Source organism: Acinonyx jubatus, chromosome B2, assembly GCF_027475565.1.
Source record: "Acinonyx jubatus isolate Ajub_Pintada_27869175 chromosome B2, VMU_Ajub_asm_v1.0, whole genome shotgun sequence".
Classification (NCBI taxonomy): Eukaryota; Metazoa; Chordata; class Mammalia; order Carnivora; family Felidae; genus Acinonyx; species Acinonyx jubatus.
This window is the reverse complement of record NC_069385.1, coordinates 29,690,327-29,708,648: the sequence shown is the minus strand read 5'-3', so window position 1 is coordinate 29,708,648 and position 18,322 is coordinate 29,690,327. Positions and strand designations below refer to the sequence as shown.

The window sequence follows — 18,322 nt, the reverse complement described above, 5'->3', positions numbered from 1 at the left end:
AGACAGAGAACAAATGAGATGAGCCCTATGGTCACCCAGCTCACCGCCTTAAGAGTTTCCAGGGTACGGCACAGGGAGATGAGGCCTGCATGAGTCCTGGTGGACTCCCTGACAGCTGAGGGCCTGAGGAGACGGAGATGGCTAGAGTTCACAGAGTGTCAGAGAGGAGAAAGCTTCACAGTGACAGAATGTGAACATCTGCAAAGGGTTCCCTTCAAGTATTCAGAAGAGCTGGTGAACTCATGCATCTGAGGACATTTCCTGAGGCCAGAACAGTGCCTGTGCCTACCAGCCAGGCTGGAAGACCTCACAACTCAGAAGGGGCTGCACAGAGTACCCAGAGGGATTTGTGTCCATAGTGAGGAATAATGAATGGCTCTGGTCCCCCCTAACAAACCTTAAAAGCAAGACCTGAGAAGATCAAACTGTTCTGAAGTAGCTTAACTATATTCTAGGACAGAGCTTAAGAATATTTATAGAAATACAGAAATATCTAGTAACCAAAAGGTAAAGATTTCAATGGGTGGCATCCAATAAAAGTGTATTGGGGGGTGGGCAAAGAAATAGAAAAATACAACCCATGATGATGATCAAAAAACTGAAACTGACTTAGAACTGACTCAGATGTTAGAATTCTCATTAAAACAATGTTAGAAAAAACATCAAAACAGTTATTATAACTATATTCCACTTGCTCAAAAGGTTAAGTAGACCCAAGGATGATATCTGTAAGACCCACTGTGAATTTCTAGAGATGAAAACTAAAAGGCCTGAGGTGAGAAATATACTGGAAGGGATTAAAGTCAGATGAGACACGGCAGAGAAAAGATCAGATAACTTGAAGACGCAGCAACAGAAACTATTAATAGAAATTAAATAGAAGCCACAGCAGTAGAAAAGGTGAAACACATTGAAAAAAAAAAAAAAAAAAAAAAACTAAAAAAAAAGGCATCAGGGAGCATGGGACACCTTCATGTGGCCTAATGTATGTGTAATTGGAATCCTCAAAGATGAGAGAAACAGATGGAGGCAGGAAACAACAAAAACAAAACTAAGAAGAAAAAATGGCCCAAATGTTCCAAATTTGATGAAAACATAAACCTAAAAGATCCAACTAACCTCCAGCACAAGAAACATAAAGAAAATTACAAGGCACATCATAATCAAATTGCTCAAAACCAGTGATAGAGAGAAATCTCACAAGTAGCCAACATAGGGGAAACCATGCTCTGTACGGAGGAACACGGAGAAGCATGAGTCTATTTCCTGTTGGAAAAAACTGCCAGGTGAGAAGGCAATGGAGCTGATTTTTTTTTCTTTTGATATGAAATTTATTGTCAAATTGATTTCCATACGACACCCAGTGCTCATCCCAACAGGTGCCCTCCTCAATGCCCATCACCCACTTTCCCCTCCGTCCCACCCACCATCAACCCTCAGTTTATTCTCAGTTTTTAAGAGTCGCTTATGGTTTGGCTCCAATGGAGCAGTATTTTTAAAGTGCCAGAAAAAAAGTGCCGATCTTTCAACACAGAATTGTGTGCCAAATGAAAACAGCTTTCAAAATAAAAGATGAACTAGTCCTTTTCAGACATGTGAAAAGTAAAGGCACTCATTTTTAGCTAACCAACATTACTAGAGATGTTGAAGGGAGTCCTCTGGGTGTAAAGGAAAACGGTACCAGGTGAAAATACGGATCTACACAAAGGAATTAAAAAATACGGAAAAATGAAAACAAAATAGGCAAATATTAAGGTTTTCTTATTCAATCTCTTCCAAAGATGACAGTTCACAAAATTAATAACATAATGAAGGGGTTATAACTAATATAAATAAAGTGTGTGGCTACAGAAGCATGAAGGTCAGGAAGGAAGAAATGGAAAAACACCATTTTAAAGCGCTAAACCCTAAAAAAAAATCACTAAAAGAGGAAAGCACAGCATTATGGGTAATAAGCTAACAAAGAAAGATAAAATAGATAAAGCATAATTTAAAAGAAAGCTGAAAAAGTTGAAAAATGAGAGAAGAATTGAGACAAATAGAAAACAAAAAACAGTATAATAGACTAAAACGTCTCCATGTTAATAATCATATTAAATATAAATGTTTGCTTAATTATCCTAATTAATAGGCAGAAATAGTCATATTGGGTAAAAAGAGCATGAACTCAGCTGTATGCTGCCTATAAGAAGCATACTTTAATTTTCAACCTATTTGCATTTTTATATTTAAAGTATAAAAACACATATATCATTCCAACACTATTAAGAGAAGGCTGGAGTGACTTTTCTAATATTAATTGAAGTAGATTTCAGAACAAAGAATAGGACCAGAAATAAAGTCATTTACCTCCAAAAAAACATAACAATCCTAAACATATGGGCACCTAATACAGAGCTTCAAAATACATGACACAAAACCTAACAGAGCTACAAGAATTAAAAAACAAGCCCACAATATTAGTTGAAGACTTCCAATACCCAACTCTCAATAATTAATAGAATAGATAGAAAATCAGTAAGGCTATCCCAGACATAAACAACACTTATTACCCCATGTGATCGAATTTATTTATAAAAGAACACTTCAGGTAGACAAGTGCATGATACTCAGTCTTTTCTTTTTTTCTTTTCTTTTTTTTAGTATAATTTATTGTCAAGTTGGCTAACATACAATGTATACAGTGTGCTCTTGGTTTTGGGGGTGACTCATCGCTTTTATACAACACCCAGTGCTCATCCCAACAAGTGCCCTCCTCAATGCCCAGCGCCCATTTTCCCCTCTCCCTCACCCACCCCCGCACCATCAGCCCTTAGTTTGTTCTCTGTATTTAAGAATTTCTTATGGTTTGCCTCCCTCCCTCTCTGTAACTATTTTTTTCCCCTTCCCTTCCCCTATGGGTTTCTGTTAAGTTTCTCAAGTTCCATGAGTGAAAACATGATATCCGTCTTTCTCTGTCTTATTTCACTTAGCATAATACCCTCCAGTTCCATCCACATTGCTGCAAATGGCAGGATTTCATTCTTTTTCATTGCCAAGTAGTATTCCATTGTATATATAAACCACATGTCCTTTAACCATTCAGCAGTTGATGGACATTTAGGCTCTTTCCATAATTTGGCTATTGTTGAAAGCATTGCTATAAACATTGGGGTACATGTGCCCCTATGAATCAGCACTCTGTATCCTCTGGATAAATGCCTAGTAGTGCTGTTGCTGGGTCATAGGGTAGTTCTATTTTTAATTTTTTGAGGAACCTCCACACTGTTTTCCAGAGCAGCTGCACCAGTTTGCATTCCCACCAACAGTGCAAGAGGGTTCCCATTTCTCCACATCCTCGCCAGCTTCTGTTGTTTCCTGAGTTAATTTTAGTCACTCTGACTGGTGTGAGGTGGTATCTTAACGTGGTTTTGACTTGTATTTCCCTGATGATGAGTGATGTTGAGCATCTTCCCATGTGTCTGTTGGCCATCTGGATGTCTTCTTTGGAAAAGTGTCTATTCATGTCTTCTGCCCATTTCTTCACTGGATTATTTGTTTTCTAGGTGTTGAGTTTGGTAAGTTCTTTATAGATTTTGGATACTAACCCTTTATCTGATATCTCATTTGCAAATATCTTTTCCCATTCCGTTGGTTGCCTTTCAGTTTTGTTGACTGTTTCCTTCACCATGCAGAAGCTTTTTATCTTGATGAGGTCCCGATAGTTCATTTTTGCTTTTATTTCCCTTGCCTTCCGAGACGTGTCAAGCAAGAAATTGCTATGGCAGAGGTCAAAGAGGTTGTTGCCTGTATTCTCCTCTAGGTTTTGATGGTTTCCTGTCTCACATTTAGGTCTTTCATCCATTTTGAGTTTATTTTCGTGTATGGTGTAAGAAAGTGGTCCAGTTTCATTCTTCTGCATGTTGCTGTCCAGTTCTCCCAGCATCATTTGCTAAAGAGACTGTCTTTTTTCTATTGGATACTCTTGCCTGCTTTGACAAAGATTAGATGGCCATAACATTTGTGGGTCCAATTCTGGGTTATCTATTCTATTCCATTGGTCTATGTGTCTGTTTTTGTGCTAATACCATACTGTCTTGATGATTACAACTTTGGAGTAGAGGCTAAGGTCTGGGATTCTGATGCCTCCTGCTTTGGCTTTCTTTTTCAACATTACTTTGGCTATTCAGGGTCTTTTATGGTTCCATATAAATTTTAGGATTGTTTGTTCCAGCTTTGAGAAGAATGCTGGTGCAATTTTGATACGGATTTCACTGAATGTGTAGATTGCTTTGGGTAGTACTGACATTTTGACAGTATTTGTTCTTCCAACCCATGAGCATGGAATATTTTTCCATTTCTTTGTGTCTTCAATTTCCTTTGTAAGTTTTCTATAGTTTTCAGCATACAGATCTTTTACAGCTTTGGTTAGGTTTACTCCTAGGTATTTTATGGTTTTTTGTGCAATTGTAAATGGGATCGATTTCTTGATTTCTCTTTCTGCTGCTTCATTACTGGTGTACAGAAATGCAACCGATTTCTGTACACTGATTTTGTATCCTGTGACTTTGCTGAATTCATGCGTTAGTTCTAGCAGATCTTTGGTGGAGTCTTTCAGGTTTTCCATGTATAGTATCATGTCATCTGTGAAAAGTGAAATTTTGACTTCTTCTTTGCTAATTTAAATGCCTTTTATTTCATTTTGCTGTCTGATTGCTGAGGCTAGGACATCCAACACTATGTTCAACAACAGTGGTGAGAGTGGGCATCCTTGTCATGTTCCTGATTTCAGGGGGAAGATCTCAGTTTTTCCCCATTTAGGATGATATTAGTCATGGGTTTTACATATTTGGCTTTTATGATGTTAAGGTATGTTCCTTCTATCCGGGCTTTCTTGAGGGTTTTTATTAAGAAAGGATGCTGTATTTTGTCAAGTGCTTCTTCTACATCTATTGACTACACATTTTTTTCAAGGGCACTAAAAACTTTTACCAAGAGAGACCATATTAAGAATCACAAAATAATTCTCAATAAATTTAAAAAGATTTGGATCATTCAGAATATGTTCTTTGACCACAATGGAATTAGAAATCAATAACAGAATGATATCTGGGAAACTCCGTAAATATTGGGAATGAAATGACCCACTTCCAAGTAACCCAGGATCAAAGAATAAATCTGAAGAAAAATTAAAAAAGTGTTTTTGAAAGAAATGAAAATGAAACCACAATATATCAAAATTTGTGGAATGCCATTCAAGCAGTGCTTAGTGGGAAATTTATGGCACTAAATGTTCATGTTAGGAGAGAAGAAAGGTATTAAATCGATGTCCACAGTTTCCACTTTAAAAGTTGTGAAAAAGGACAAATTAAACCCCAAATAAGCCAAATAAAGACCAGAGTAGATACCAATGAAAGAGAAAATAGAGAAACAATAAGGAGAAATCAATGAAACAAAAATTTGATTCTTTGAGATCAAAATTGATAAACCATTATTAGCAAGGCTGATTGAAAAAAAAGAAATTATTTAGGCTGAGATTGCTCGCTGCCTTAAAAAAATAAATTACCAACAGCAGGGATTAGGGGGCTGCAACACTACTACAGATCCTATTACTACTGAAAAGATGAGGGAATATTATGAACAACATTATATCAACCAATTAAATCACTTGAGTGAAATGGACAAATTCCTTGAAAGAAACAAACTATCAAGGTTTACATAAGAAGAAACACATAACCTTGAGAGCTCTAATTCTACTAAATAAATAGAATTTGTAGTTAAAAATCTTCCAAAAAAGAACATTCCAGGGCCAGACAGCTTTACCTGTGAATTTATCCAACACTTGAAGAAGAAATAAAATGATGGCCATGAAAGTGGTGGAGCTAAGGACTTCTGAATATTCTCTTCTCCAAATAAGCTAAGAGAAAACTGGCAAAAATGGTCAGAATCAGCATTTTCAGATTTCTAGAAATTAGTCAAAAGCTTGTGGCAACTGGGGAATGTTTATTCAAGAAACATGGTTGAACCTTGGTAAAAGCAGAGAGCTCTGTGGCATTTTAACTTGACCTAGTCCCATACCCCACTGTAGCTCTGTGGTGGCCTTGAAGAATAGCCTGCAATTTATGGCGAAAGCCAGCAGCCCGGCAGCTACTGGAAGGAACAGAACAAGGATGGAGCTCTTTCAAAGCCTCATTTCTAAAGAACTATTTTACTTGATCTGTCTGGTGGTTCCTTGGAAGATACCACTTATAAGGCTGTCAGTACTTGACCTATCTCAGAGCTGGCCTTTTCCCTGGGAGGCACTTGTTAAAACAATTACAGTTAGCTTCATGGCTGCCTGAGTGATGGATAATAGAAGCCAAACAACAGACTAACTAAAAAAGGTGAAAAGGAAAAGTTGGGGGAGTAAGATGTCCACACGAGTTTTCCCAAGTTCTGACACTATTCGGAGAGTCTAGAAGGTCTCACACATGTACGGTTGTGAGCATGCACAGCAGAGACCTAAGAAGGCTTTATGCCTTCACTTCTGGCTGATCTTAATGCTCTGTGCTAATAGGAAGCAAAAGCTAATGCAGAGTTGTCAACTGCTTGGCTAAATATCGAAGGTGTGCTCAATACCCCAAGAGACCCCTTAGCAAGACTGAGAGACTTACTGGTTCCAGGTGTTCAAGGAAATCTTTGTCCAATTAGCTGATCACTAGTCTAACCAAGCAGAGACTTCAGTGGCCAAACATTGTAATTACAGAGTTGTAGAAATTTGTTCAGAGAAGTTATTTAACAAATAACAACTATAATAAATAGCATCAACAACAAACCCCAGGGAAGGGAAGAATCCAATTCTTAGAGTTGTCACATTATAGTCTTTAAAATGTCCAGTTTTCAACAAAAGATTACAAAGACATACAAAAAAAACCAAGAAAGGATGGCCCATACAAAGGGAAAAAAATAATCAGCAGAAACTGTCCCTTAGGAAGTCTATACATTGGACTTTCTAGACAAAGACTTGAAATCTATTATTGTAAATATGTTCAAAGAACTAAAGGAAATTATGTCACTAAACAGAGAGTATCAATGAAGAAATGAAAATTACAAAAGAAAAAATACCAAATCTACAGACTCTTCCAGAGAAGAGAAGAACTAGAAATTCTTAACTCATTCCATGAAGCCAGCTTACCCTAATACCAAACCAGACTAAAACATTACAAGAAAACCAAAGACCCATATTTTTCATGAACAAAATGCGAAAAATTCTAAATTAAATTTTAGAAAATCAAGTTCACCAATTTATAAAAATGATAACATACCATGACTAAATAGGGTTTATCCTAAGAATGAATCGTTAGTTTAATATTTGAAAATCAATGTAATCTACCATATGAACACATTAATAAAGAAAAATCATGATTATCTGAATAGACACAGAAAGAGCATTTGACAAAAATCCAACATCCATTATTGACACAAACTCTCAGCAAACCAGGAAATGAAGGAATCTACCTGATAAAGGACATTTATAAAAAAAAACCTATGATAATATCATATTTAATGGTGAAAGACTGAATGCTTTCCCACTCATTACCCATAAAATCATGAAGAAGATAACGCTATCTACTCTCATCATTTCTATTCAACATTGTAACATTATACTGGAGGTTTAGCCTTTGCAATAAGGCAAAAAAAAAAAGGCATCTGGTTTGGAAAGGAAGGAATTAAACTGGTTTTTATTTGTTTGATTGTCTATGTAGAGAATCTAGTAAAATATACTAAAAAGCTACTAAAACTCAAAAGACATTTTAGTAAGATGGCATAATGCAAGTTCAACATCTGACAGTATTTCTATAAATGAGCAACAAACAATTATAAATATCATTTACATACGAAATACTCAGGAATAAAGGGGTCAAACATCTGTAGGACTTACACCCTGAAAACTAAAAAAACAGTGCTGAGAGAAATTAACGGAGACCTAAATAAATGAAGAAATATGTTAATGAGTCAGATTACTAAATATTGTTAACCTGTCAATTCTCTCCAAACTGGTCTGTGGATTCAAGGCAATGCCAATTGGAATCCAGTAGGCTCTACTGTAGAAGAAGCTTATTCTAAAAATCATGTGCATATAAAAAAGACCTTGAATAACTAAAGTGACATTGAAAAAGGACAAAGTTGGAGGACCAATAATACCTACTTCCAAGACTTCCAGTTTTATTATAAATCTCTAGTAATCAAGACAGTGTATTACTGATTAAAGACAGAAAACCAGATCAATGGATCAGAACTGAGTCCAGGAACAAATGCACACAGATACTGACGACTGATTTTCACAAAAATGGAAAAAGGCCATTCATCTGAGGCAGGATTGTTTTTTCAACAAATGGGGCTGGAACAACTAGAATATGCAAATGCAAACAAACCAAAATAGATGATCTGATCCAAACCTCATACCATATATAAAAATTAACACAAAACAGATCATACACTTAAATATAAAACCTGAAAATATAAAACTTGCACAGGAAGACGTAGGAGAAAACTTCTGTGACTTTAGGCAAAGGATGCTTAGACAGTATAAAGCATGATTCATAAAAGAAAAAACTGATAAACGTCATCAAAATAAAGCTTGTTCTTTGAAAGCCACTGTTAAAAGAGAATGAAAAGGGAAAACAGAGGCTGGGAGAGAATATCTGCAAATTATGTATCTGCAGAAGAACATATTTAAAATATATAAAGAACATTGTGATGTCACACACCTCACAATGGCTGGGTCTGATTTCACAAAGTGGAGGTCGGGGTGGGGGGGTGGTGGTAAAAAAAAAAAAAAGGCTGAAAAGTGGACAAAGCAAGAACTAAAAAAAAAAAAAAAAGGTTGCAAGCAACAGGTATTTTAAGGAAAAAAGGTAAAGCACTTCCTTCTCGTGAAAAGGAAACTGGAGTATGGAACAGGATTATTATAAAACTGGAATGACAGGATACTTAGAATTAACTCTTAAACCCTTCATTATATTAAGAAGAGATTTCATTCATTCAGTTCCCATCTGAGTGTTCATAAATAAAGGACTTTAATATTACTATCTGAATTAACTTTTCTCTGATCAAAGCTGTTAATGAAATAAAACATTCTATCTTTAAAAAAAAAAACCCCAACAAACTCAAAATAAAACAGATTAATGACTAGGGAATACCGGATACTACTTATTAAGAATTGTCACATATTAATAGAACTTCATTACCAACTCTCAGGCAGTAGATAATAACATCATAGGGGCATGAAGTACAAAAGGTGTAAGTTTCAGACTTTTAAGAAAATGCTTTGGTTAAATTAACCTATTGGGGTTTTTTCTTGATACCTTAAGAAGGGAGTACAGCTTTACTAAAATGTGTAAACGTTACTTGCACAGAAGTGATTGACATTTCTAAAAAAAATAAAAATAAGCAAGAATAAAGAAGATAAGAAATTCAAGTGGAAGTAGTAAGAGGTAGTCCTATGTAGCTTATTTATATATTCTGGTCAACCAACTAAATAAGTTGCAAACTGAATGGCAAGACTGAAACAAACAAAACAATTAGCCTTCAGGGGCGCCTGGGTGGCTCAGTCGATTAAATGTCCAACTCCTGATTCTGGCTCAGGTCATGATCACGAGATCGTGTGAGATCAAGCCCTGTGTCAGGCTCCATGCTAAGCATGGAGCCTGCTTAAGATTCTCTCTCTCTGCTTCCCTCCCCAACTTGTGCTCTCTCTCTCTAAAATAATAATAATAAAAATTAGCATCCGTCCATTTACTTGGGTACAATGGACTCATTTAGGTAAATTAAAGAAATAAAGAAATGACTTTGTACATACGGGGCTATAATATTTCCACCTTCCACTTGCCTACAGTTTTCAGGTCATTAGAAATGTATTCATCCCTACTTCTAAGAAATTACTAGTATAGGGAAAGCCCAAAAAGCTGCAGATGAACTTGAGCATTTAGACATATCTGAACTTCTCATGAAAATTTATTTTCAGAAGCTTTGTTAAGTGTTCTATGCTCAAAAGGAGAAGTCAAGCTACCCTGACAGTCTTTAGGAGCTGGGACATTTTGTGAGGTTTTTTAAAAATTCTAACCTGGAGAGCATGGTGTGGATCTGTGTATCACCGGAGAATAGGCATCCAATGCAGTCAGTGACTACAGACTCTCATTTGCATATTAGATACAAGTTTGAAAATTTTTCATAAAACATGTTCAAAAACACCAAGAGTACTGTTGCCATAATGTATTAAATATGGTATTTAAAAATTTTTTTTATTTTTATTTTTGAGAGAGACAGAGAGAGAGAGACACACACAGAATCTGAAGCAGGTTCAGGCTCTGTCAGCCCAGAGCCTGATGTGGGGCTCAAACTCACGAACCACTAGATCATGACCTGAGCCGAAGCTGGATGCTTAATTGACTGGGCCACCCAGGTGCCCCTAAATATTATGGTATTTTTTGGTTGTTGAAACAGTTTGTCCTTACTGTTCGTGTATTTTTTATATGTGTCATCTGTCATTGAGTATAAACTCTTTAGGGTCAATGACTGTATCATCAACTATTATATAAAATTTTATATTTTAGAGAATGGAACTGAAAACTTTCCTGGCAGATGTAACAAGAATGAAGATCAGAAAGACCTGGGATGTGTGTTTCATACGGGAGGCAGCAGGAAAGCCTGGAAAGAAAAGCAGATTAGGAAACAGAGGACCTGTGTTCTGGTCCTGGGTCTGACATTTAGTAACCACAGTGACTTGAGACAAGTCACAGCCTCTAAGATCTAAGACAGGGGTCAGGATACTGGTCTGCAGGGAGATAGTGAGAACCAAATGTGATCCATGTGAGTGGCTGTGCTCTGAAGTGATACAGGGCTATATATAGTTACATCATCATCAGATTTTCTCTTTAAAAGATTTTAAAGCTTCCAACAAAATGGCATTTTACTGGGAAGCCTGACAACACTAAATATAATTTAAAACAAACAGACAAACAAACAGCCCAGCAGTCTGGGGATCTTGGCTCCTGGTCTGTGCACTGACACAGAAGTGCCCTGGGAAATTTATGCAAGGCCTTTCCCCTTAGTTTTCTTGACTAGAAAACAGAGGGGATAGAGAATTTCTAAGGAATCTTCTAGGTCATGATTCTGTGACTCTTTAAAACACCATTTAAATTATGTTTGTCTTTCATCTGTAGAATAAAACATTATCTTGTGAAATAATGCATGGTTTTATTTGATAATTCCTATAAATTAGACTGTCATCTCCTTCAGAATTTTTGAAGTGAAACAGACATATTATTCTCCAAAACGTCAACATCAGTAGCAGGGTTAACCTGAACAAACATCTTCCTGAAGGAAATTCAGCTGGGATCATCCGGGTGCGTGTGTGTGTAAGCATGTACTCATATGCGTATGTGGGTATGGTTGGTGGATGAACAGGAGGGCACGACAGATTATCTAGGCTGTTTGAGGCTGTTACCCTCTTGGGATAGTTTGCTGGTGATTGTGTGAATATGAAGTTTGGGCTGAAAGTTAGGTACAAAATGATCTGCAGGGATAAAAAAAATGAGAAATAGGAAGATTTTTGATATAAGTTTTTTGAGGTAAAAGGGATTTTCATTTATGTATTAAATGATGCAGCAAGTACCAAATGAAACTACAGAAACTTCCTAGTGATCTTTTATAACAAATACCTCGAAACAAATTGCTTAAATATATTATGCATTTGGAGAAAATATACAATGATAATGTTCTGGGTATTACTTTCTTTTCTTTAATGTCTCAAAATAGGTATTTCATAATTTTTTTTAAACCACACATCATCTACATGTTTTCAGTTAATGTCATTTTAAAATGTTACTCAAACAAAAATAAATGACAAAATGGTCCCAAAAAACAAAAATTTAGTATGATATTTTAATTTTATTTAATATTATTTCTTATAACTTAGTTATAATACATTCTCAAAGTCCAACCATTAAGATATTCTTACGGGTGCCTGGGTGGCTCAGTCGGTTTAGTGTCCGACTTCAGCTCAGGTCATGATCTTGCATGAGTTCAAGCCCCACGTCAGGCTCTGTGCTGACAGCTCAGAGCCTGGAGCCTGCTTTGGATTCTGTGTCTCCCTCTCTCTCTGCCCCTCCCCTGCTCTCTCTCTCTCTCTCTCTCTCTCTCAAAAGTAAATAAACACTAAAAAAATCAAAATAAAATATTCTTAAGCTAGCTCAACTCTTAAAAAATCAATTATCTGAAATTTGACTTTCTTTTTTTAAAGTTTGAGATTTTTTTTTTTTTGAGAGATGAAGAGAGGGAGGGAGAAGAGAGAGAGAATCTTTTCCTTTTTTTTTTTTTGTTTATTTATTTATTTTGAGAGGGGGTGCAGAAAGAGTTTGAAAGAGAGAGGGAGAGAGAGATTTCCAGACAGGCTCTGCATTGTCAGTGTGGAGCCCGATGTGGAATTTGAACCCACAAACCATGAGATCATGACCCAAGCTGAAACCAAGAACGGGACACTTAATTGACTTAGCCACCCAGGCACCCCAGGGAGAGAGAGAATCTTAAGCAGGCTCCACGTTCAGCGCAGAGCCCAACACGGCGTTCCATCCCACAAACCTGGGATCATGACTGGAGCCAAAATCAAGAGTTGAATGTTCAACCGACTGAGCCACCCAGGGGCCCCTGAAATTTAACTTTTGGTGTAATGTCATAAAAAGAGAAATGGAGAAATTGTCCTTAAAAAAACAAACAATACTTGTTTAGCGCTGCAAGTATTTAGAAGGAAAAGTTGCTTACTGTGTCACAGACTCTGAGCCCAACCTGAAATCTTGGGACTTGTCCTTAATGACTGACCGCTGCAAAGGAAGAACAACAAACGGTAAGTACAAACTCAGCACAATGCAGGTAGTAGTAGCAACTTGCTGAATGAGGAGAGAGCATGCTTGTTCTGAACATAAGTGTCTACCAGCATAATGTTTTCACTCCTACGGACAACCAAGGAGAAATTTCTCCAGATCATCTGAGCACTCTGTACGCATGTCAGTTTTCAGGTATGTGGCAAAAAAAAGGTCAGATACGAATCAGTGTAAACTAATCTAGAAACACCATATGGCATATCACTTAGGTTCTAAATGTATCTTTCAACATCGCATCCTTCGTTCCTCATCCTTTTGGCATACTTTATATTTTCATAGTGAGGACACTCATGGAGTTCTATCTAAAATTTTGGATCTGAAAACCCAACCTTCTACAAAATTTGTTGGGTACATATTTTATTAACGGCACCTTTGTGAAGAAAACAAATTAAAAGTACTTTCAGTGGTGCCAGATTATATTGTTATGTTTGATGGTTCCTCCAGAATTCCAGCATTAAGTCCAAATGAAAGTATACTGTGGGAAAATGGAGTTTGATATGAGACAGTATTTTATAAATCTACCCAACGTTGCTATAAAATTGACTACAAATATTTTTTTAAAGAGGTAATTACATGTTATGGAAAGAATCCATTTAAAATTCACATAGAAAATACACAGTTACTACGTTTTGAGCCATATACAAATCAAAGAGATATACTATAGCCACCTAATTATTTAATTAAAAAAAACTGCAGAGAACAAAAACCAAGATGAAATCAAAGAAAAGGAGCACAGTCCTTAAGTTGTTTCAGTCTTAAGTTGTTTGAGTAACTACTGTTTTCCCAGTCTTATCTTTCCTGAAGATTGTTTTGCTTTTTAGATTTTGTCCCTCACAATCAGATTCTGCAAGATCATTCTTTAGCAAGATCTGGCACTTGAGTATCTTAAAACAAGTATTCTTTTTTTCTTTTTAATTAATAATGTTTATTTTTTAATTTACATCCAAATTAGTTAGCATGTAGTGCAACAGTGATTTCAGGAGTAGATTCCTTAGTGCCCCTTATCCATTTAGCACCCCCCCCCCCAACTCCTCCAGTAACCCTCTGTTTGTTCTCTATATTTAAGAGTCTCTTATGTTTTGTCCCCCTCCCTGTTTTTAGATTATTTTTGCCTCCCTTCCCTAATGTTCGTCTGTTTTGTATCCTAAAGTCCTCATATGAGTGAAGTCATTGGATATTTTAAAACAAGTATTATTAATCATAAAGATTTCAAGACGATATTGTATTATGCAGTATTATTGCTATCTGCATAGCTTCAAATCAAGCATATAATAAAAACATAAAAGAACAAGAAGACTTAGTGGTGAAAGGTGGATCTTGTAGCAAGTGACTCAATTTCACAGAACAACCAAAGCACCAAGAACACCCTGATTTTTCCCTACTAGTGAAGATGATCTGACTTACTTAAAATGTGTTTGGGACAAAAGTACAATCACATGAAAAATTCAAATTCACAGACTAATTCAGATTACAGAACAGTCTACCTGCCCTGAACCCAATAGCGCAAGAAGCAAAGAAAACCATCAAAATCTAAACTCAGAAAGTATCAATTATAACTGAATATATTTAGTTTTTCTCCCAGTCTTATGAAATAAATTCCAAAGACAGCAATCAAATTGATTTTATTTTTTACTTGGTCTAAGTATTACTTCTATCTCTTTGCTCATGGCAAGCCCAGCATCTTACCATATGTATACATATGTATGTATATGTATATAATGTGTGTATGCATTATATATATATAATGTATGCAACTTTGTAAAAGTCTGGATTAAAAAAACCCCTCAATGTAACAGCTCTGATCAGAATTTGAACCTACTTCAGAGGTTGAGGGAAGAGAAATAAGACTGAATTGTATATCACTGTTAAGTCAATGTTATTTTTAGTTATTTATCATGACCCTGACATATGAGTAACAACATATTGTCATGTGTAGGTCTTACCAAACCTGCTTTTAATAGTCTGTTCATCATGTGAAATGGATGCAGAAGGTTTGTCTTAAGTAGATTTAACACTGTCCCTGCCATCTTTCCTGCTGTATTACTGTATTACAGTAACTGGCACATTTAAGTCCTTCTTCATATTGCAAAGGTGGCTTAAATTGTGTTCAAATCTTATGAATCCCAAGTTAATAGAGTATCCACATTACAAAGTTTTAACACTTATTAAAGGACACTTATTTAATTAGGACCAATATTCCACTTCTAAACACCTTTACTCACTCATTCCTTGGTCTCAGCAGCAGCGCGCCATATGGGTAGTTACTCATGGAGGCAAGAAGGAGGAGGAAGAAGGTATCTCTGTGAGCTGTTTTGTTTCATTTCCTTGTTTAACAAAAAAGCCCCCACGGCTGTGATACCACCAGCCCACAGCACCCCCCATCATCCACAAGGCCAGGGAGCACGACTGCCCTTCTTTCCCTCCTGTCCACACACACCTCTCAAGTTGTTTTGTGACTTCGTCTCCTCTTCACGGTACCCTTGATTTGGAGAGGAGGGGATGAGGAGAGGAAGATGAGCAAAGCAAAGGAGATGAATGAAAAGACCAGAATCTAGGGGCTCCTGCTTCCCAAACCCTCACAGCTTCTTAGTGAGGCTTTTAAAATTAGATGCAGTGAGACTTAAACATGAAAGGAATGATTAACGAAATGATTTTAAGTGCCTCCACTGATCAAATGGGAGATTTACCAAGAAGAAAACAACTCATAAATAGCTTTGTAAGAGAAATGGGCCATGCAAACAACTCATCCAAGTATTTCTGTAAACTTGAAGAATGAATGTAAAATTAGGTAAATGTTCAATCAATGTCTGTTATAGGTAGCACACAGGTGAGCTTTAAATAAGGCAAATTTATGGTATCATACAGCTCTATATTTATGTGTTTATAATACCTTCTGATATCTTCTTTTTCATATAATTAATATCTATTGTTTATTTATACCCACTTGGTAGAAATTTTTTAAAAAGAGAGAGGAAAACAACAACTAGAGCTGGTGGCTAAATTGTAGTCGTGGCTCTGTCATTAGCTTTCCATGTGGCCTGAGTACAAGCCATTTCCCTTCTCTTGGGGTCTGTTTTTTACTTGAAAATGAACAGAAGGGGCTCCGAATAAAAGCGTGATCTATCACAGCACCATTCGCGTATTTTACAGATGAGGAAATGGAGGCCCAGACTCGCCAAGGCTACAGAAGTCGCCCAAAGGCTACAATTCTGGTTTTTCAAATTGATTTAACAACAAAACTATTTTTCAAGGACAGTTTTGCTTGGACCCCTCATATAGAGACACTTAAATGTGGAATTAGTCTAGGTGAAGTTAGGTTTGGTGGCCTGGCAAACCCTGTCTTCCCAGCTCTACTCCCCAGAACCCTAAAGAACAGGGTTCTACAGAGGAGAGTTTATAGACCACAGGACTAAACAAGCTCTTCCAGATTTCCTCTGTTGCTAAAATTCTGTTTTCAGGAGCACAATTTTACGATTTTATATATTCCCTTGATTCTTTGATTTTAGAATTTATTATTAGTTATGTGAATTGTATTTGATGCTGAATTATAATGCTTTTCCTTGAGGACAAAATAGTCCCGTGCATTAAGATGCGGTTTCTGGAAGTATATAAAAACACAAAGTGAAGGTTTTCATTTTGGTTCGTGATTTGTAGTTTTAACTGTGCCAGTTAGAAACAACAACAGGTATTTATGAAACCCCACTCTGAGCCAGGCACTGTGCTAGATGTCCTGGGGGTACAAAGCTGAGGAGGCTACAGGAATTCATGACCTAATGGGGAAAGCTTTACATACAACCAACAAGGCAGAGAGGAATAAACATTACGATGACGATAAAAAGGAAATGTGCAGAAATAAAGGAACAGAAGCCTTGAATCGTAACTGTAAGTTTTTGAGAGGGATTCACAGAGGAAGGAGCATTTAGCTAGACCTTAAGAGATCTCAGGAGATCCGCTATTTCACAGCAACATCCTTCCCATGCTCTTTCTTAAGTTCACTCTTGACCAAAACTGGCATCCTTTAACCTTCTACCCTTTGTCCTTTCCATTCTTTACAAAATCTCTGATCTCATGGACTTAACCAGTATGTTTAGCAAATGACTTCCAAATCAATACCATTAAACCAGATCCAGATCTTAAGTTTTCTCCAAAATGACTTGGCAATAGCTAGTTTTCAGCCAATTTTGTAAACACAGCAGTTTTTTTCCGAAAACACACTTGGATCTGTAAATTTTCATCAGAACTACCTGCAAGTCTGAGTTTTCAGCAAATCTCTCCTGAGTTCCATAGATGTCTGCAAGATATCTGTAAGTGACTGTTGCATAGATGCTGCCAATTTCATTGAGTCTCAGATTGAAGTTCTTCTACTCTTATACACTGGGGTGTTCAAACTAGAAACCCAGGTTTCTCCTTAACCTTCACATGGATTTAGTTCACCAAATCCTAGTTTCTCATTGTATTTGGCGTGGATTATTGCAACAGCTTCTCCTGGTCATAGTTCCTTCAGTATTGCTTTTTTTCCATTTTTTTCAGAGCTTCTAGAATGCACTTTTGAAACAATTAGATAATCCTTTGGTGACTCCCTACTACCTCCAGGATAAGATGCAGCTTTTTTTCCTTTTTTTTTTTAAGTTTATTTATTTATTTTGAAAGAGACAGCATGAGCAGGGGGATGGGCAGAAAAAGAGGCAGAGAGAGAGAATCCCAAGTAGGATACACACTGTCAGTAAGAACCCGATGTGGGGCTCGAACTCATGAACCATGAGATCATGGCCTGAGCCAAAATCAAGAGTCAGGCACTTAACGGACTGAGCCACCTGGGCATCCCTAAAATGCAGCTTCTTAACATGCCATAGGGACCTTCTTAAATCCTGTCTCCTTGTTCAGATTCAGCTCTTTTTTTAAAATATATTTAAAAGTTTTTTTTGATGTTTATTTTTGAGAGACAGAGAGACAGAGAGAGAGAGAGAGACAGCGCAAGCGAGCATGAGTGGGGCAAGGGCAGAGGGAGAAAGAGGGAGACACAGAATCTGAAGCAGGCACCAAGCTCTGAACTGTCAGCACAGAACCCTGTGGGGGGCTCAAACCCACGAACTGCGAGATCATGACCTGAGCCAAAGTCGGACACTTGACCAACTGAGCCACCTAGGTGCCCCAGCTCTTTCTGTTTTTAACTTTGCATCCCAACCTCTAGACCTGATGAAATACTTGTGTGGCCCAAGTGTACCAGGCCTTAGTATATATCTGTTCAGTCTGCCAGGAATGCCTTGCTTCCATGAAACTCAATTTAGAAATCAATTCCTCTGGAAAGCTTTTCCTGACCTCATGAAGCTTAAGTCAGGAACCATTTCTACTTGTTCTTCTTGCATTTTGTATTGCAGTCTACTGAACTCTTGTGCAGCAAAACTCCCAAATGTCTGACATCT

At 37.0% G+C, this 18,322-nt stretch overlaps 1 protein-coding gene across 7 annotated transcripts in view; it reads right to left on the bottom strand.

The window, feature by feature from the left end:
• AHI1 (Abelson helper integration site 1) overlaps positions 1–18,322 on the bottom strand; it is a 203,081-nt gene that overhangs the window by 10,477 nt on the left and 174,282 nt on the right. For 5 of the 7 annotated variants that reach the window (XM_027056817.2, XM_027056819.2, XM_027056815.2 and 2 more), the window contains one exon: positions 12,781–12,839. In XM_027056817.2, coding sequence (XP_026912618.2) covers positions 12,781–12,839 — 59 coding nt within the window. Of the gene's footprint in view, positions 1–12,774; positions 12,840–15,121; positions 15,379–18,322 lie in introns of those variants that run through there. The other 2 variants (XR_008298323.1, XR_003419329.2) reach the window with 2 other exon arrangements.